General features: G+C 33.8%; 1 protein-coding gene and 1 pseudogene across 3 annotated transcripts in view; both read left to right on the top strand.

The window, feature by feature from the left end:
- The window catches only part of ACAP2 (ArfGAP with coiled-coil, ankyrin repeat and PH domains 2), a 151,005-nt gene that overhangs the window by 94,135 nt on the left and 35,592 nt on the right, over nucleotides 1-21,278 (top strand). For all 3 annotated transcript variants that reach the window (XM_068546477.1, XM_068546476.1, XM_068546478.1), the window contains 5 exons: nucleotides 1,788-1,971; nucleotides 5,859-5,903; nucleotides 8,775-8,870; nucleotides 14,350-14,424; nucleotides 19,507-19,619. In XM_068546477.1, the coding sequence (XP_068402578.1) occupies nucleotides 1,788-1,971; nucleotides 5,859-5,903; nucleotides 8,775-8,870; nucleotides 14,350-14,424; nucleotides 19,507-19,619 (513 nt within the window). The remainder of the gene's footprint in view (nucleotides 1-1,787; nucleotides 1,972-5,858; nucleotides 5,904-8,774; nucleotides 8,871-14,349; nucleotides 14,425-19,506; nucleotides 19,620-21,278) is intronic.
- Nucleotides 15,182-15,330, top strand: LOC137766845 (U1 spliceosomal RNA; annotated as a pseudogene).

Genomic DNA, 21,278 nt, shown 5'->3' with positions numbered 1-21,278 from the left:
TAATTTGAATGTAGGTGTGTTTAACGTTGTCCCAGAGGTCTCTGAGACTGTCCTTAATTCTTTTCATTGTTTTTTCTTTATTCTGCTCCGCGGCAGTTATTTCCACCATTCTGTCTTCCAGCTTACTTATCCGTTCTTCTGCCTCAGTTATTCTGCTATTGATTCCTTCTAGAGTATTTTTAATTTCAGTTATTGTCTTGTTCATCACTGTTCTTTAGTTCTTCTAGGTCCTTGTTAAATGTTTCTTGTATTTTCTCCATTCTATTTCCAATATTTTGGATCATCTTTACTATCAGTACTCTGAATTCTTTTTCAGGTAGATTGCCTATTTCCTCTTCATTTGTTTGGTCTTGTGGGTTTTTACCTTGCTCCTTCATCTGCAACATATTTCTCTGTCTTCTCATTTTGTTTTACTTACTGTGTTTGGGGTCTCCTTTCCACAGGCTGCAGGGTTGTAGTTCCTCTTGCTTCTGGTGTCTGCCCCCAGTGGGTGAGGTTGGTCCAGTGGCTTGTGTAGGCTTCTTGGTGTGGGGGACTGGTGCCTGTGTTCTGGTGGCTGGAGCTGTATCTTGTCCCTCTGATTGGCAGGGCTGTGTCAGGTGATGTGTTTTGGGTTGTCTGTGAGCTTCGTATGACTTTAGGCAGCCTGTCTGCTAATGGGTGGGGTTGTGTTCCTGTCTTGCTAGTTGTTTGGTGTGAGGCATCCAGCACTGGAGCTTGCTGGCCCTTGGGTGGAGCCGGGTCTTGGTGTTGAGATGGAGACATCTAGGAGAGCTCTCACCTATTAATATTCCCTGGGGCTGGGAGTTATCTGGCGGTGCAGCGTCCTGGACTTGGCTCTCCCACCTCAGAAGCTCAGGCCCGACCCCTGGCCGGAGAACCAAGACCCTGCAAGCCGCACCACGCGAAAGAAAAAAACAAAAAGAAAACGAACAAACAAAACCCCCAAGACAAATGGTAAAAGCAAAACCAAACAGACAAAAATACACAAAGAAACACACACACACACACACAAAAACAGGAAAAAAAAAAAAAAAAAAAGAAAGGCAAGATGGACTTACCTGGTGGTCCAGTGGGTAAGACTCCATGCTCCCAATGCAGGGAGCCTGGGTTCAGTCCCTGGTTGGGGAACTAAATCCCACATGCATGCCACAACTAAGAGTTTGCATGCCGCAAGTAAGAGTCTGCAGGCTGCAATGAAGACCCCATGTGTCATAACTAAGACCCGGCGCAGCCAAAATAAATAAATAAATATTAAAAAACAACAACAACTTTACAGACTCACAGACTCAGAGAACAAACTTATGGTTATCAGGAGGGAAGGGTGGGCGAGGGATAGTTAGGGAGTTTGGGATTGACCCAAAAAAAATGTATATAACTATATTATACACCTGTAACATATAATATTTTACATCAACCATACATCAGTTAAAATAAAAATAAATGTAAAAAACATAAAATAAAAATTATTTGGTTAAATATTAGTACATGTCCCAGAATTTGTCTTTAGAAAAATTAACTTTGCCTTTTATGTTTCTGTAATGTTAATTTGATAATTTATTTTCACATTAAATTGTATAGATTTAAGTAAGGAAATGCTAGCTGACTATATCAGGAATAGTATGTACTCATAAACTAATATATATGTTAGTTAGAAGAGCTATTGAGTGTCATTTGCAAATAAATAAATAAGTAGAGGAACATAAGAATTAAATTCTAAATGTTATTTTGGTAAAATTTTTGATCCAGATAGTTTTATGAAAGTTTCACTGTTTTAATTTTTTTAGAGATCTTAGAAAATTCAAAGATGCCAAGAAGCAGTTTGAGAAAGTCAGTGAAGAAAAAGAAAACGCATTAGTAAAAAATGCTCAAGTACAAAGAAACAAACAGCATGAAGTTGAAGAAGCCACAAACATTCTGACAGCAACAAGAAAATGTTTTCGACACATAGCCCTAGATTACGTACTTCAGGTATGTTTATTATATGTTTTCAAAAAATGCTTATTAAACGTGTTGTTACTTTTGAGTGATTGCACTCAAGGAAATAAATAATACTATTTCTGTAGTTTAAAATTAAACCATGATTTTTTGTGAAAAATTTCCAGGTGTCTGGGTGTTTGTGTATGCACTATATGTGTGTGCATGTGTATACCTTTAGTTCTGATTTCTTCCCCTGTTCACTTAACAGTATACTTCCCCCTTTCAAAATGTCATGAAAAGCGTTATTAATTGCTATATTTTATTCTATGGAGATACTGTATCAATTTAATTAATATCCAGTTACCAGATATAGTGTTGCCAGTTTTTGCTGGCAATAGTGGAAGTATAATTTTCAATAATTGTAAATGATAATAAGATCTTTGTATACAAATCTTCTGCCACATTTCTGATAATTTGTTTAGAGTAGATTCTTAGAGGTACAAAGGCTCACCATATTGCCAAATGAAGAATATTTCTGGAAATAATGTTCTCATATTTGCATTAGGTGCTGCTTTTTAAAAGTAGAGATCGATATTTGGTAAGTTGCGAGGTGATCTGGGACAGGGGAGTTCCCATAGATTGTTGACTTAACAGTGGTCACAGATTATTTCTTTAAAAAATACTTAAGTAAACATATTGCAAATTAGTGATTAAAAACTACTCAGGTAACTTTGCGAAAACAGTAGAAAATGACTTTTAAGATTTTTTTTCTATTAAGTTCCTGTTCAGTAAGTGGGAAGTTAAATTTAAAAAAATGAAGTACACTCCAGTTATTAATGAAAGGCTTCTAGCATGGAGTAGTCTGTATTTCCTATCTCCTCTTATCTACCTCACATTTATACCACTTCCTGCAGTAGTATGAGTACTGAGTCTGCCTACCCCATTCTACTGAAATGGCTCACGTTAAGGTCTTATTCATTAGATATATTGTACTTTTTAACCAACTTGACTATGGTGTTTCACTGAAATAGTAGACCACACTCTCTTTCTTGAAACATACTTTTATCTTGATGTATCTTAAACCACTTGCAGGTCATCATCTTAATTTATGTTTCTTTTCAGTTTCCACCTTGGGTTTCTCTCCTTTGTCCACCTTTTCAATCTCTCTTTTAGGGTTCCATCTTTGGTCTTCCTGTTTTCTGACTTTATGATAATCCCTTACAGTTTAATCATGCCCTTTGCTTGAATTATCACCATATATAGGTGACAAATTATTTTTCTCAGCAGTACCTCATTCCTTTTGTGTCTAAAAACTAAAATCTTTCTTCTTCTCAAATGACTTCGTATTGCCGTTACCATACTGAGTAGTGTCACCCTCTTAATCATAGAAATCAGAATTGGAGAATCATATCAGATATTCTCCTCATTCTCAGCTACTATATCTAGCAGTCAAAATTGCCTTGAAAAGTTCTATGTACCTCTTAAACCTGTTCGTTCTCACTCTGCTGCAGCCCCAACACTAGTTCTTACTGCTTCTTGTCTAGAGTATTAAGATGTTCTCATAAAAATTGATCTTTCTTGTGTTGCTTTTAACCTGCCCATTAGCAATTCATTCTCTGTTCTGTGGTCAGAATTACTCAAGCTTTTCCAGGCAAAATGAATCATTCTTGTCTCTGTTTCCTCTGTGCTGCCATATTATTGTCATACACATTGCTGTTAGAGCACTTATCTCATTTATTGAAATTATTTATTTATATGTCTTTCCTACTCCTAGATTATATCCCTTCCCTCTCGTCCAGTGGTTAGAAAATAGATAGGTAATGTTTTTTGAAAGAATGAACAGCTTAATTTTAAATTTTATTTGGGAAGGGGGGAAGTTAGCTAAAATATTCATTATTTTCAAATTTACACATTATAAACTGTCCATTTCCTTTGATGTCCATCCAGTAGTTTTAAGTTAGGACCTCACCTCTCTTATAACTATTTGTTTGATTTTTCTAATGAGAACTGTTGTGTTATTTTATTATATGGCCAAAGTGTCTGTTTTAGAGAATAGTAAGTAATAAATATTCAGATTTATAGAGTTTGTCATGCTTTAGTTTCTCTAAATATTTGAATATACTTTTGTTTTTTCAAATGTATGCTGTTTTTCACTGTCAAACAGAGGCATTTTTAACATTTTGCTAAGCTTTTACTTAGAGCATTTGAAAGTTAATATTTTAGTTCTCAAAACTGAATAGACCTTGAAACAGACATGCAGAAGAAACTAGTGCTTAGGTAAACAAAGTTATTAGATTTTTTCTTGGTCTGTTTTTACTTATTTATTTATTTATTTTTGGCTGCTTGGGTCTTCGTAGCAGCGCGCCGGCTTTCTCTAGTTGCGTCAAGCAGGGGCTACTCTTCATTGCGGTGCACGGGCTTCTCATTGTGGTAGCTTCTCTTGTTGCAGAGCACGGACTCTAGGCACGTGGGCTTCAGTAGTTGTGGCATGCAGGCTCAGTAGTTGTGTCTCGCGGTCCCTAGAACACAGGCTCAGTAGTTGTGGCACACGGGCTTAGTTGCTCCGTGGCATGTGGGATCTTCCCAGAGCAGGGCTCGAACCCGTGTCCCCTGCATTGGCAGGCAGATTCTTAACCACTGCACCACCAGGGAATTCCCTATTGGTCTGTTTTTGTTTTCTGATCAGTGCTTTAAAATTATCTTATTAAACAACAGGCGGAATATTCAGTGTGAAGGACATATTAAAAAGATATTCTGTAACCTTTTGGAAATTTTAGCAAAGAGTGAATGATTCTTTTCTTGTGTAAACATTTTATTTCATTAAGCTGATATATAATAACAGACAAAAATAAAGTGTTTGTTGTGAATTTCTAGAGTTGGGAGAGATACCACAAAAGGCAACTTTTATAATTACTGATCTTTCAATAGTTTAGTCTAATTAAAATATTTATTTAAGGTCTATTAATTTGTTCAACAAATATTTCTGAGTGCTTAAATATACAACTTGGAGAATACAACTGGGAGTAAGGCACAACCTTGATCTCATGGAGCTTATGTTTTAGCTGGGGAAAAGAAATAAGTAAATAAAATATGAGGTAGTTATGAATACTATAAAGAAAATAAATAGGGTTGGTGTACTAAAGACTGCTTAAAGGCCTACTTTAGACCTTTGTGAGGAGATACTATTTAAGCTGGGACCTGATGGATAAGAGCCTTGTGCCCATCTGGGCAGAAAATCATGACACGAGGACAGAACAAATAGTACAAAGGCATTGAGGTGGGAGTACTCTTGGGTTGTGGTTGGACCACAGAAAAGGGGAAAGTACTGTAATAGAAAATTAGGTGGGAGAGGTAGCAGGAGCCTCTTCACAAAGGGCCTTGTAGGCTACAGTAGGGAGTTGGAAAGTTTTAATACAGACGTACATGATCTTATTTATTGTTTGAAAAGATCACTCTGGTTGCTGTGTGGAGAATGAAGTGTCAAGAGTCAAGAGTGGAAACAGAGACTAGTTCATAGACTGTTGTAGCAGTCAGGAAAAGATATGGTGGTGGTTGGTGGTAGTGGTAAAAATGGTTAGCATTTGTATTAAGGATGTATGTTGAAAGAGCAATTAGATAAGGAGGGTGGAGAGAAGACGGAATTCTAAGACATTCAGAAGTTTATCAAGGTGATAGTTTTATCAGTACAGTACAATTTTATGGTTTGAACATGGCCAGTTTTTCTTTAAGTTGAAAAAACGGATGAGAGTTTCATTGGTATGTTTGTCTTAACTGTTTTTGCAAAAAGCAGGTCAAAAGGTGAAAAACTTAAACTTTGTTTTCATTTACTTTTCTGGAAAAGTATTAAACCATTAGAATAAGCAAATTTTACAATATTGCATTCTGGATTAGTTTTTAAAATAATGCATAGGTGATTAACCAAGTGCATTTTCCCTCAGATTAATGTCCTTCAATCAAAACGGAGATCAGAAATCCTGAAATCAGTAAGATATTTATTGAAATGATGTTCTAAATATTTTAATATGAAGTTAAATGTATGCATTTAAGTGTTTAAAATAGCACCATATATGTGTGTGTATACGTGTATTTATTTATTGACTTATTTATTTATTCCAGGTTCATAATTAATCTTCTTAATGATGTTTTTGTACTTCTTGTATGTCACTTAACCACTTTTTTTGGTCTCCTTTATGTTATAGTTATTTATGTGTGTCTCATCTATTATTACACTGTAATCTCCTTAAAGCAGACACTTAAATAATTTGAGATTGAGGGCATACATAGTGTCATTGTACAGAATTTTTCCCTTTGGGCTGTTGATGGTGTATCAGCTTTTTGGAGTGCAGGTAGAAAACAAACGAGATGAAATTTGAAGGATGGCATGGCAACAGTGATTTTTTATTTGCCCATTTTTCGTCTTAAAGCTAACAAGGAAGTGAGCAGAGGATGATAGTCATATATGCATTACACTCTTTTATATTTTGAGAACCTTAGAAATAATTTCTCCTCTCTGATTTTGTTCACTGAAGTTTTTTTGTGTTTTTTTTTCCTCAAAGGATCTACAGAAATTGCTTTTGATCCTTGTCCACACATAGGTTTTTCCTAAATTCTCTGTTAATCTTTATGTTATTTCTTATCAGATGAGTACATTATACTTCCTGTTTACCTCCACCACCTTTTCCAGATTGAGAGTAGTGTATGTTAATTGTAGAAAATTGGAAAATAAAATATATGAAGGAAGAATAAAAATACTTATAAATGCTACTACCAAGAGAGAACCACTATTAATATCTTGGTGTAATCTTTGTCATTTTTCTCTGTTTGTGTGCACACGCCTGTTTGTGTGTGTACATGAACATGTATATACACCTCTTAAAATTCCATTTAATTTTTAAAAACAAAATAGGGATCATTCCTACATACTGTTCTATAATTTTCTTTTTTCACTAATACACTCCAAAATCATCATGTGTCATTAAATATTTTTTTATTTAATGATGACTTTTGTGGCCAGGTAGAATTCTACCATATGAATACAGTAGGGGTGAGCAAACATTTTTTTTGAAGGGCCGGGTAGTAAATATATTAGGTTTTGGAGGCCATATGGTCGTGTTGCAACTACTCAGCTGTGCTATTGTAATAGGAAAGCAGTCATAGACAATATGTAAATGAATGGCATGACTGTTCTAATAAAACGTTTTTTATCAACATGGAAATTTGAATTTTATATAATTTTTACGTGTCATGAATTTCATGTCTTCTTTTCATTTTCTTTAACCATTTAAAAATGCAAAAACCGGTGTTAGCCCGTAGGCCATCCAAAAACAGGTGGTAGGGCTGGATATAGTTTGTAGGTCAGTTTGCTGACCTTGAATATACCATAAATTAACTTTCCCGTTAATGGATTTTAAGTAATTTCCCTGTTTTTGATGTAAAGCATAGCATTATAGTGATCATCCTAATGAATGATATTTCCTTCGGATAGATTAAGACAAGAGATTACTTAGTCAAAGGGTTTAAGCATTTATTGAAACTTTTAAGGAATATTGTCAAATTTTAAGGGTTACACAAAATTTCTACTAATAGTGTGTGAGAGTGAACATTTTTCCACATTTTACCAACACTGGATATTAATTTCCCCCACTCTACCACAATTTGGTAGATTGAAAATGTCATCTCATTGTTTAATTTTGGATTTCTTTGAGGCAAATGAGTATGAATGCCCCCCCCCCCTTTTTTTTTCTTGGTCACTTATGTTCTCTATTTATGTCCTTTCCCTCTTTTTTTGTGGGGGTCTTCATGCTTTTCATATTGATTTGTAACATCTCTTATCTATTAAGACTAGTAACCCTTTGTCAAATGTTTTTTCCTAGTTTATTATTTATCTTCTAATATGCTTATTCTGTGTTTTGATGTGCAGGCATATTTTACTTTTTATGTACTTGCAACTATTAATCTCTTCCTCTCTTTTTTTTTAAATATATTTAGTGTTTTTTAAAATCATATTCACAAAGTTGTTCAACCAGCGTTATCTAATTCCAGAATCATCTTTTAGTGAGCTTTGTCCTTTTGTCGTTGTGTTTTATTTTATTGGTTTTTCTCTTCCAAAAAAATTCCTTTTGAAGGATTCTTGAGTATTAAGGACCTTTTGACCTATTTTAGATTTTACAGAATTAAACAGATGTCTCTTCTTGCTAAAAATAACATGGATGTTTGGAGGATTCTTTCAGTGTTGTGATTGAATTAATTCCTTCTCATGTAAAAATTTAACTAATAAAAATAAGAGTGTTTTTTCTCTCATGAATAGGTAAAATGTAGGAAAACTTAGAAAAAAATCTTAACCCATTAATCATTTTTGGATTTTTGGAATGAATATAACAAAATCTCCATATTGGCAAAGTCTGTTGCCTCATTTTATTTTGATATCTTGAGAAAATAATAAGCATGCCCCTATTTCATGTTGTGCTTAGTGATCTACGGGTTGTAAAGTATATGTGATCGCTTTGTTTTGAGAACTTCATATGTCCCCTCCTAATATTTTAATGTTTTATTTGTAATTTAAGGTTTTGCCAGTGAGTTTTGTTGAAAGACACATAGATATTTTATAATGTACCTGGGAAGATAGTGAAGCTATTGAAAACTTTATTCTTTGAATTGTTGCAATATAAGTTTGAAAATATTTTTGTAATACTCTTTTAAGAAAAATGACTCAGTTTAATTTTAAATAGGTTTGATATTTTGGGCTCTGGTGGAATAATTTTTAAACCATAGATAGGATCAGAATTTTTTTAAAATTTCAGAATATTTATCTAAGAATTGATTTTAAAATGCTAACCATTTTTTCCTCCTGTTAGATGTTATCCTTTATGTATGCCCATTTGGCCTTCTTTCATCAAGGATATGATCTGTTTAGTGAACTTGGGCCCTACATGAAGGATCTTGGTGCACAGGTAATGTACTGTACTTCTTGATTCTGTGTTATATACCAGTATCTGTATTTTTTTAAATTGAGATATAATTGACATATATATAACTGGAAGTTTTGTACCTTTTGACCCCACTCACCCATTTTCCCCACCCCCAACACCCACCTCTAGCAACCTCCAATCTGTTTTTTCTGTGAGTTCTGTTTTTTGTTTTTGTTTTTTTTAAATTCCACATATCAGTGAGGTCACACAGTAGTTGTCTTTCTGTGTCTGACTTATTTCACTTAGTGTAATGCCCTCAGGATCCATCCATGTTGTTGCAAAAGGCAGGATTTCCTTTTATTATGGCTGAATAATATTCCGCTGTATATGTATACCACATTTTAAAATCCATCTATTGACGGACACTTAGTTAGGTTACTTCCATATCTTGCCTAAATAATGCTGCAATGAACGTGGGGATGCAGATATCTTTTCGACTTAGTGTCTTCGATTCCTTCAGGTAAATACCCAGAAGTGGAATTGTTGGATCATATAGTAGTTCTATTTTTAATTTTTTGAGGAACCTCCATACTTTTTTTTATAGTGGCTGTGCCATTTCATTCTCACCAACAGTGCACAAGGGTTCCCTTTTCTCCACATCCTTGACAATCTTCTCTTGTCTTTGATGACAGCCATTCTAACAGGTGTGAGGCAATATCTCCCTGTGGTTTTGATCTGCATGTCTTTCATCATTAGTGACATTGAGTACCTTTGACCCCTTATTGGCCATCTGTATGTCTTCTGTGGGAAAATGTCTGTTCAGATCCTCTGCCCATTTTTTAATTGGATTTTTTTTTTTTTTTTTTTTGCTGTTGAGTTGTCTGAGTTCTTTATATATTTTAGATATTAACCCCTTATCAGATATATGATTTCTAAATATTTTCTGCTATTTGGTAGGTTGTCTTTTCATTTTGCTGATGGTTTCCTTTGCTGTGCAGAAGCTTTTTAGTTTGATGTAGTTTGACTTGTTTATTTTTCCTTTTGTTGTCTTTGTTCTAGTATCTGTATTTTTAAAGAGATTAAGCATATTGGGAAATTTGACAGTTTATTTAATGATGAAGTTTGGTGCTATAGCAGGTTTATGTATGGGTTAAATGTGTAACCAAAAATAAGATTAAAGTTAAAGAAAATGTTACAGATAGTAATGAGGGTACCGAAAAGAATTTTAAAACAAAGTGTTTGTTTTACGGTATACATAGCTGGATTTATGTTTTTGTTTCTTACATTTGGATTATTGAGTTACTGTCCTAATTGGTATTTTATTTGAGTTATAGCTCTTTTATTATTTTCAAAGAAATTTGCATTTTGCCATTTTGAATAATAAAATTTTAGAATCTTAAGATTATAGAACTCTTGGGAACTTTTTCATTTTATACACATGCACACACACATGCACATGCATGAATTATATATAAGAATGTTATATAGAAATTTTATTACATCCAAATTATTTTTGATATCTAATCAAAACTTTATGTTAGATCTGTTCCTGGACATTCTTTTTTGTTGACTGGTGAGTTTTCTGGATTTCTGTCAATTTTCAGTTGATTTTCTTTCCCAAAATAGTTCAGGTTACCTTCTGAGGAGAGGGATTAAGGATGAAAAATAGAGTTTAGGGAAATGGGGAAAAGGTAAGAGCAGAATGAGAATTGCATTCATTGACCAGAAATAAATGTGGTGCATGCATGTGTGCATGTGTGTCTGTGTGTGTGTGTTGGGATGGTGTTGGGGAAAGATGGTGTGCAGGGCATATGCTATGAATTACAGAAATGTTCTTCCCTGCCTCTACAGAACTTAATCTATTGGAAGAAAATAACAAGTCACCACACTATTAATCTCTGTGCTAAGTGCCCTGTCTGGGTATATAAATGGAGATTAGATTTGTTTGCATGTGATAGAAAACCAGAAATAGTAGGAGCTTTAACAAGATAGAATTTTATTTCTTCTACGTAAAATCAAAGGCCTAGTATGGTGGTCACTTAATCTGCAGGGACACAGGCTTATTATATCTTTGGATTCTACCTAATGGTTCAAAGTGGTTTATCACGCTTTAGCCATCATATCCAAATTCTAGCCAACAGGAAGGAGGAAAGGGGAAAGAAAGGTTCATTTCCTCTCTTTAAGGATATTTCCTAGAAATTGTATATTCCACTTCTGTGTATGTCTCAATGTCACACTAGCTGCAAGGAAAGCTGGGAAATTTAGTCTTAATGCATGTAATAACCATGTTAACCTACTAGAATTTGGGGATTCTGTTGTTAAGAAAGGAGGAGAGAATGGATGTTGGGAGGCAACCAGCTATCTCTGCCACATATTGGAGGATCAAAGTGTTACTGTAACATGTAGGTAGTACATCCAACCCAGACTTGGGAAGAAGGCAAGACCTTCCTAGGCCCTAGGCACTCCCCACATCTTAATCAAACATTAGATTGTACCCTCATCTTACATTAAGTATAATTTATCAAAAAAATGAATTGGTTTGTAGTTGACTAGTTTCAATAATTGTATATTTTGACAGTTATTAATTTCAGTTTTTCAGTTTTTACCCTCCCAGGTCTCAAGTAATTTTGCAGGTCCTTGAAAAGCATCTAAACTCTGGTGCCTGTATTGCCTTGCCTGGTGGATAATATGGCCTGGTTGGAGGTGGCCAGTTAGGATATTCTTTCAGTAATTCAGTTATGAGATTATGGCATCTGGAACTAGGGTCCTGGCAGTAGGGGTGGAGATAAATAGATAGACTTGAGGAATAGTTAAGATGTAGCCAATTTTGAGAGTGGAGGGACATGATGAGTTCAAGTTTAAATGTGTTGATTTTGAGAATAGGACATCTAAGTGGGTATATCTGGAGTTCAAGAGAAAGAAATACTAAAGGAGAGTACTTTAGCATATAATACTAAAGCATATAATTGCTAATTGCAATCACAAGAGTGTGTGAATTGACCCAAGGAGAATTAATAGGTATTTCAAAATCATGAACCTATTTAAAAAAACATAAATGACCGAACACCATGCCTAATAATTTTGATTTTGTAAGTTAAGGTCAAAGTCCACGAGTATGGAGTAAAAAGAGAATTTGGCTTGGGACGGAGCCCTAAGAATGATCTACTTTTAAGAGACGGCTAGGTAAGAGGGGCTCCGTGAGAACACTGATGGGAGAGGAGGTGGAAAACCAGAAAATCGTGGTAGCACAGGGCAAGGAAAAAGTGTCTCAGAAAGATGGGGGTGGTTGTCAGTGCAAATGCTGGAAAGAAGGTCGAGTAACCCTAGGACTGAGAACTACCTCTTGGGTTTAGCAGCAAGAAGGTTATGTGTTACTGATGTGAGAGTTGAGGGTCCAAGAGGTAAAAGCTAAATTACAGTGGGTAGATGAATATGAAATAGGCAAGTGGAGAACAGGGAAACATTTTTTAAGAAGTTGTATTGTGAAGAAAAGAGAGCAGGTAGTAGCTAGAGGGGAGTATGAGTTGTAGGAAGGTTTTATTTAAGGTATTATTTTATTTATTAAATTTGCACAAATTTAAAAGCAAATGGGAATGGGAGAAGTTGAAAAGCAGAAAGAGAAGTGGTGAAATCTGAGGTGGTAGGAGTGTAGGAGATTCAAAACATAGGTAGAGGATTGGGGGGTACCTGGTTAAGTATAGGAGCCTATTAACCTCATGATGTCCAACGCTAATAGAAACACGGGACACATGCTACTGTGCTCCAAACTCTCTCTTCCTGATTCAGTACCCAGCATCTAGGAGACAATACTGCCAGCCTTCGCACCTCCCCAACTCATACGTCCTCCAGTACTCCACCATGTTGAAAGATATCTTTTTCTTTATACTTCTGCCCCAACAGAGAGAGGGGAATTTTCTCCGTTTCTGCTGCAATAGCAGTGGGGTGGGATGCAGCAGAGAAATTTACTACCAAGTTGACAATTTTACTACCATCACTGGCATTGTAGTACTGGTGTGGAAAGTACATGCATGCAAGTTTAGAAATATCAATTTGAATCTTGGGCGCTGCCTTCTGCTGCATTTCAATCTGAATGTATGAAAAACATTAACATGCCTTTCACTTAAAGGCTATAAAACAAGGATATAATGGTTATTCCACTCATTCAGTATAAGAAACTATTGAGGACAAACATTTTCCTAGCACAGCATTACCCATTAAATCAATGCAGCGTGTCACTAAGGTAAGTATGCATTAGATCTTAAAGTGGAATAGTATAGTTGCCATCTAAGTAAAATATTTTATAATAGTGATAGTTCTATTTCAGTATGTTTTCTTTTGGTTCTTTATTATTATTCAGTGATATTAAGAGTCTGTGGTCAGAATTTGTCTCCTGTAGAAAAAAAACACCATTTGTGATAGTGAATAAAGGATCACACAGTCTTTTAAGAAGGCCTTTTTCAGTTTTGTTTTTAAAGGATATCAATGAGAACATTTCGACATTTAATACTTTGTCTTTCTCCGTAGTCTGTTGATATTTACATTTTTATTTATTCATGTATCACACATTAGTCAGTTTGAGGTGAATGGGTGTTCAAAGATGAAATGATGTACATCACAGTTTAGAAGAGTAGACCCACATAATGGGGTATTTTATAACCCAATTTTTGTTACTCCAGCAAAGAGGAGTTCAAGAAGCCAGTGCTTTTGTCATAATACTGGAAGTCAGATATTTCTCTTCTGATGGAAAGGATCAAGAAAGAAATGGGATTTTATGATTTCATAAGTTTTTTAATTTTTTTTTAAAAAAAGGACTTTAAAAATTGGTGATTTTATACCCTGATCTAATGAATGGTTTCTATTCTATTCTATTCTATTCTGTTCTGTTCTATTCTATTCTATTCTATCCTATTCTGTCCTCTCCTACTCTATTCTATTCTATTCCCTCCCTCCCTCCTTTCTTGCTTTCTCTTTTATCTGTTGAATTATTTTTTCTACCTTTTAGATTTGATTGTAATATTAGGAAGCCAACTTGAAAACATCATGCATCTTGAGTGATTGGAAGTGTCTGTTACGTTGAACTTGTGAGGCTGGCACACACTAGCTTAGCTGCTGCTTTTTGCTGTTTGGGAAGAAAAATCACCAGTATTTCTTCTTTCTGTCTTTGATAGTGACTACCAGGATTGCTGAGTGCATCAGCAGACAACTTAATCTAGAGTCATTCTCCTTAATTCAAGGAGTGAACATGTTATCACTGTTGTGCCTTAGACAGGGCCACCTGTCACAATTGCTTGGAACCATGATTGCTCTTAGAAACGTTTTCCCTAGAGGAGTTAAAGACCTTCTCAAAGAGGATATGATACCAGAAAAAAAAGAACTTCCACTTTAAGGTTGTAGCCAAAATGCCTTTTTAGGTAAACCTCAATTGACTGACTGATTTGGAATATGATTTTTGAAAAATAATCATGTCTTTCTTTCTTTAACTTTTAAGTCTCTATAATTTACTCCTTTTTTCCTTTTATAGTTGGATCGACTGGTTGTGGATGCAGCAAAGGAGAAAAGAGAAATGGAGCAAAAACATTCCACCATTCAACAAAAGGTACTTGAGGGGAGAAGTTAAAGGAGATTAATTCCCATTTTACACAATTTCTTGATTATTGGTTTCAGCAGGATATCATTGTGTTGGAAAAAATCCTTTGAGTTGCTTTAATAATTATATTGTATAGATAAATTCCTCCTTTTTTTGTAAAAAATAAAATATTTTTCTGATGTTCAGGTTTGTATTTTATTATTCTTTTATATCAAAATATTTGAAAGCCATTCTCTTGAACCAGTTTATAAAAACATCAGTCTCTTAGGGCCTTAACTGCTTTAAAAGTGGCCCTTAGAGTTTAAAACACTACTTATAGTTTCAGTTAGGATATCGCCAACCACCTGTAAAAATGTGTGTATGTGGGGGGCGGTGGATGGGGGGGTGGGTGGAGGTGGTCAGGGGTTGGAGAACACTGTAGCATCAATGTGTGTGTTTGGTACTAGGAATTTCCAGCTGCAGTCACTCTAAGGCAGCACTTACCCTCTCAAGTGATGCTGAAATTTCACTTGCATTTCTTATTAATTTGCCTAAGCCTAGCTAAACTAATGTTTGAAAAATATATATTTAAAAATGAAGATGTAAATGTGAAACTAGTTTTTGTTTCTGTGTGCTAAAAGCTTTGAATATGATATACCTGGAACTCAGTCTAATTACATTTTATCTTATATAGTCATTTACATTTTTTTGTGTGTAGTAATCTGAAAATAAAAGGAGACAACTGGAGGTTGAATGTATGTAAAAAGTATGAAAAAAGATCTGTTCTGTACTTACCTGGCAGAAGAGATACCATGATCACAAAGGTGGTTTTCCCAGGGTGAGACCTATCCATCCCACTCCTACAATTTCCCCAAAAGTGGGAAACTTGACTGCATAAATTTTGGTAGTGGGGGACTGCGATCACACTTTCCCCTAAAAAGACAAAAAAAAAAAAAAAAAAAGATACCTTCTAGCATTGCTTTAAGAAATCTGTTCTCTTGGTATTATCTCTTGGTATTTGACTGCTCAACCCCTGAGCAGTCGAATCAACTCTTGTTATGGTTTATTTAGAATTTAAAATACCAGTAAACTAGATCTGATATAGAAGATGTCAGAGGAAAAAAATGAAAGTGAAATCAGTAATAAAAGTAAGGAAAATTTTATTGGTGATGGGTTGTTAATACTCAAAGAGAAACATTATTTAAAAAGCGGAAGATTTTCTACCAGACCATGTTTAATCCATTACTTCTAGTTATAGTCAGGTAAGACTACCTCCATGTTTTGTTTTGTTTAAAGTTAGAATCACTTCTGGTTGGATAACTTGTTTTAATGATGTTACTGTGGAAAGAGTTTTAAGAATTGGGACCAATCATTTTTAATTAAAATGAGAGGTCATGAAATTTAGAAACGTGACTATTTGTTTAAACTGAATTATTTAATGAATATTATGCATTTTTTTAATAGATCTTTATTGGAATATAATTGCTTCACAGTACTGTGTTAGTTTCTGTTGCACTATGCATCTTTTAATATCTTTCCCTATTGTAGAAACAGCTCAATGTTGTACCGAATGTCCAAGAGTAGTAGATTATTATATCTGATAAATTTATTTGATTTTAAATAATTGTCAGTTATTGTTTTCCTTAAAGGGAATAATGCTGTTTTTGTTCATTATGAATACTTACCATTTTTTTTTTTGCCCTTAAATGCTGACACAAGGCTGCATTACAGGTAAAAAAAAAAAAAAAAAAAAGGAAAAGGAAAAGAAAAAGATCCAGTCAAACTAAAAATTAAGGAAAAGTATGTCTAATGTAATTATTTAGATTTTTTCAAGAATTGAAATTGATCAGTTGAAGAAACGATGCTGTGCATATTCATGTACATGCCTTTTGGATATATGCACACATTTCTGATGGACTTATACCTAGTAGTAAAACTGGGTCAGAGGGTGTGTATATATGTTCAGTGTTAGTAGATAATGCTAAATTATTTTTCAAAATGTTATACCACTCCTGGTAGGCAGCACTGTGTGAGAGTTCCCATTGCTGCTTGCCACCTTGTTGTATTGTGAAAGTTTAAAATTTTTTGCCTATTTTGGTGGTAGATATTGACATCTTGTTGTGGTTTTAATTTATGCTTTAGTCACTAATGACCTTCTCCTAAGTCTGTTGGTCATTTGGATATCCTCCTTGTTAAATGTCTGTTAGTCTTTCTCCCGTTTTTCCATCAGGTTGCCTAGCTAACTGTTGATCATATCTTCAAATATTCTAGATATTAGCCCCCCTTTGGGGTATATACGTTTAAATTTTCACATAGTTTTTAAAGTGTCTTTTCTGTGTGGTACTTTTCGTGTCCTTCCCAACCGAGGATCACAATGGTGTATCTCCTAAGTGTTTATAGATTTGCCTAATCTTCTAAGTGTTTATAGATTTGCCTTTTATCAATATGTCTAGATCTTTAATCAATCTGTAATTGGTTTTTTGTATATAGTATGAGGTAGAGATCCAGTTTCCTTTTATTTTCACATTGGTAGCTAAATGAGCTAGATTCAGTTATTAAAAAGTTTGTTTCTCCCTACTACTCAGTGTTGTATACTCTGTTATACATCACATTTCCATACATGTGAGGTCTGTTTCGGACTCTATTCTGTTTTGGTCTTTTTATCTTAATTATGCCAGTACTATGCTATCTTAATTATTTTAGCTTTATAGCATATCTTGATATCTGACAAAGCAAAGCCCTCCTACCTTATCTTCTTCAAAAGTGAATTGCCAAAGTTCTGCATTTCCATATAAATTTCAGGAGTGGCTTTTTAGGTAACATAAAAATAGCTTTGGGGATTTTGATTGGGATTGCATTGGATCTGTGAATCAGTTTGGGGAAGAATTGATATCTTTATTTTAAATGTCTTCTAGTCCATGGGCTTGAAATATTTCTCCATTTATTTAAGTTTTCTTTAATGTCAGTCATAAAGTTTGATAATTTTCTTGTACATCTTTTGTTAAATTGTATTGCAAATGTTATTGTAAATATTATCTTGTAAAAATTTCTTTTCTCACTGTTTACTTTTGTTATATATTAGAATAAAATTTGATTTTTATGTATTGATTTTGTAACCAGTAGTCTTTTTAAGCTCTCTTTAATACTGATTTATCTCTGGATTCTTTTGGATGTTATGTGTACAAAGTCACATCATCTGCAAATAATTGTTTACTTTTTGTTTATCTTGCTGGCTAGGACTTTTAAAATAAGCTTAAATCAAAGAGATAATAGTGGTCCTTCTTGTCTTTCTTGCAATTTCGAAAGAGAAAGCTTCTCTTAGAGACCCCTCATTGGCCAGCCTTGGCCTTGCCTTCTGTTCCTTGGGCCCCCACACCAGAGCTTCAAATTCTCCTGATGAGACAAACGCCCTTAAGGGGAGACTTGGCTTCCTTGCTCTGCTTACCCCTGTGGCCTCCAATTTTCACTTATTCTTTTGCCTTTGAGTATTCCTTCCTAATTTGTCAGCTCATCAGTGTATTTAAATTCTAATATTGTATATTTTATTCAACATTATTGGTTGCTTTCATTATAAAATCATATCTATCACATTTTAAGTACTATAAAATATTAATTGATGTTAATAGCAATTATACTGAAGACTTAATTTATCTCAAGAAAAATAGTTAAAATTAGACAAAAATAATTATAATGCATTGCACTTTGAAAGAAGTCTTTTTTATGTTTTAAGTGGCTTCAGGATTATTAAAGAAAGATGCCGATGTTACAAATGAAATTTTTAGAATGTTGCCAAACTCAATTATATCTGTTGCTGACTTAATTGTCTACATAATTAAATAAATTATAGCTTCAAGTAAATTTTAAATGAAGGAATTAAAATTTCCCTGATTTTTTCCCCCAAAGTAAAAGCGGGAAAAAATGTAGCAATTTATTTACAGGTTATTTCATTTGATTATTTTGGATTATTATGTCTTTATGATTAAATTTTGAGAGATGTCAGCAGTGTTTGTTTTTAATTCTGAAGTTAGTCTGTTTCCTCTTTCCATAGTCATAGACTCTTAGATTTGGAAAGCCCTTAGGTGATTCTCGCTCCGTTTCCCCTCCAGTGCAGGACCCCCACATCCCAGCGTTCTGGCAGGTGGTCATCCAGCCTCTACCAAAATCTTTCTCAAGACAGAAAGTCTATTACTCTCTAATAGGATAGCATTCTAATTTTGATTATTGGCCCAGAAATAATTTTGAAAGTTTCAAGACTAATTTTTAGAGTTTTCAATTTGGGGATCACAGCAATCTTGCAGTTTTGTTGAAATTACTTTGGAAATTCACCAGGAAATATTTTAAATATGGGAATTCTGATTTCAAAACTTCATGAATCCTTGGAGGAAAATGGAAAGTTTGAATTGCATTCAAGTGAAAACTAGAATGATTAGAATGATAGAAAATGACGATGCGTGGTTCTATAGTCCTCATAAAAAAGTGAGCTCTGAATGCTCACTTCACACTGTGGTGCTTCTCCTTTGCAAAAATAAATTTTACTTTAATCCTTTTTCGGAACCCCCAAACAGTGGAGTTATTGTTTCTACCAGATTTTAAAAACTACCATAATAGTAATATATTTAGAAAATAGTGGTAGATTTAAATAATCCCAATTAAATATACCCATATTCCTTTAAAAAAAATTGTTAGCAGACACATCACCATAAAATATTGGGATTAAATGAAAACATTTAAAACATAACACCTATAGAATATCGAGTTGTTCCCTTTGTCTATTTGTATACATATTGTGCTTTTAATCACAGTGTATATACAATTTATTTACCCAAGCTGTATAACTTATAAAATTTATATTGTTTTTTCTCTTTTAATGTATATTCTGTATACTCATCTATGTTATTGCATAATAGTCTACTGGATTGAAATACATCAATGTGTTGAAGCATTCTTCTATTTTTGAACATTTAGGTCTACCCCGCTTTCTTATGAATATTGTTGATATAACTATCTTAATACAAAGCTTTTTACTGTTTGAGCTGTTTCTCTAGGATAGATTTGTTGTCTAGGGAAATCAGTAAAAATCATATGAACTTTTTAATGTGTTATTTTGTCTAGGATTTCTCCAGTGATGATTCTAAGCTAGAATATAATGTAGATGCTGCAAATGGCATTGTTATGGAAGGTTACCTGTTCAAACGAGCCAGCAATGCCTTCAAAACTTGGAACAGGTAATATATTTCAAATCTAGTCTTGCTCTTTCCATATTCTCAGTTTTCTGACTTTCCCTGTGGTTTGGCAACTCTTTCCTTCATAATTCTCTAAATTCACAGTCCCTAGTAACTTTCCTGAATGCAGTCCATTGAAGATAAGATGCCCTTCTAGGAAAGGGGGCTTAAGCAAGTGAAAAGTAACAGTAGTAATTCTAAATTTTAAAATTTAAACGACGTTTAAACCAGGAAGCAAGGAGACTTTTTATACTGCTTGGTCTGTAGTGACTAGATCATTACAGTGAATAAGTTTTTAAATGTGAGCTTCCTCCCATATTTGTTACCAAACAGATCTGATTGCAAATTATATTTTGAATATAATGGATGAATATGACAAGTGAGCTTTTTTTTTTCCCCTTTGGGTTCCTCCCGTATATGCTGTTTATGTACATTTTTACTTAATTTTGGCTTGTGAATCTCTAAGTGAGGTGATCCTGATCTTTGGATCTTTGCGATAACTTTAACCAGGAGTTTTAGGATATGGAATTGTTTTTATGTGTGAAGTGTGTATGGCAGCTGGTGCTCCTTTTTTCTAAACTTGATGCCTACCAAAAACTTAAAAATGTTTTTTTCTAAACTGATATTTTGTATATATTGATCCAGTAAATGTCTTTTGAATGAATGTGTAAAATATTATATTTTCTCACGTATTAATAAATTGGAATAATTTCAGACATTAAAGCAAAAAAAAAAAAAAGATTGGATTGTTTCAGGATCATTCTTCTGAATAGCAGTGATTAGTCTTTTATTCAAGGATGCCTCTCTTCTTGCAAAAAGAAAAAAGAGTAGTTAGAACAGTTTTGTAATAATTGAAAATAGTATTGGGTTCTGGTTAATTGATATACTATTATATTATTGGTTGAATGTGTATATTTTATTTGCTGCTTGAACAGATATGAATTCACTTAATGATAGATTGTTTTCTTTTTAAAAAAATCGACATTGGCAAAATAAATAGAATTTTCTTGGTAAGTTTAATTTAGTATACATTTTTGTTAATTTAACTGGAAACGATTATGCTTGGATATTCAGTACATTGAAATGGATTCCTTGTGCACTAATTTTGAGTCCTTGGTGATGAGGTTATAGAAAAAACATTTGTTGATATTTTCAAATGTCAGTGATACATTGAGTATTTCCATAGCATTCGATATTGTCAGATATTTGAATGGTACATGGTGTGTTGTATTTGAAATAATTTTTCTTTACTTGAGAGTGAATATAAACTGGAAAGAATAATGATTATATTTGATATTAAGTCTCTTTGAGTTATGTAGAACTTGAAAAATAATACATGAATATAGATGGATCAACTAGATGGTCTGGTTAAGAAATAATGTTTTAACTATTATAAAGTAAAAATGAAAAATTAAAATTCTGTATTAAGCCAATAATCTTTTAAGCCTTTCCTGGCAAATTTCCATAGCCAGAGTAGGAAATTAAAATCGTGTGGTTGTCAAATTTTTATAATACAGATTTTTCAACTAGTATGGTTTCATGAGGTAATGTTAGAATTGAATTTTAACCTTCAGATTTCAAAACAACCTTCTTAAAGTTTAACACAGTGAAAATACAGTAAATCCATAGAAACTGTACCATTATGTTAAGAGGAAATGAAGG

The sequence above is a fragment of the Eschrichtius robustus genome, chromosome 6 (assembly GCF_028021215.1).
Source record: "Eschrichtius robustus isolate mEscRob2 chromosome 6, mEscRob2.pri, whole genome shotgun sequence".
NCBI lineage: Eukaryota > Metazoa > Chordata > Mammalia > Artiodactyla > Eschrichtiidae > Eschrichtius > Eschrichtius robustus.
This window is presented reverse-complemented; position numbering and strand designations above follow the sequence as displayed.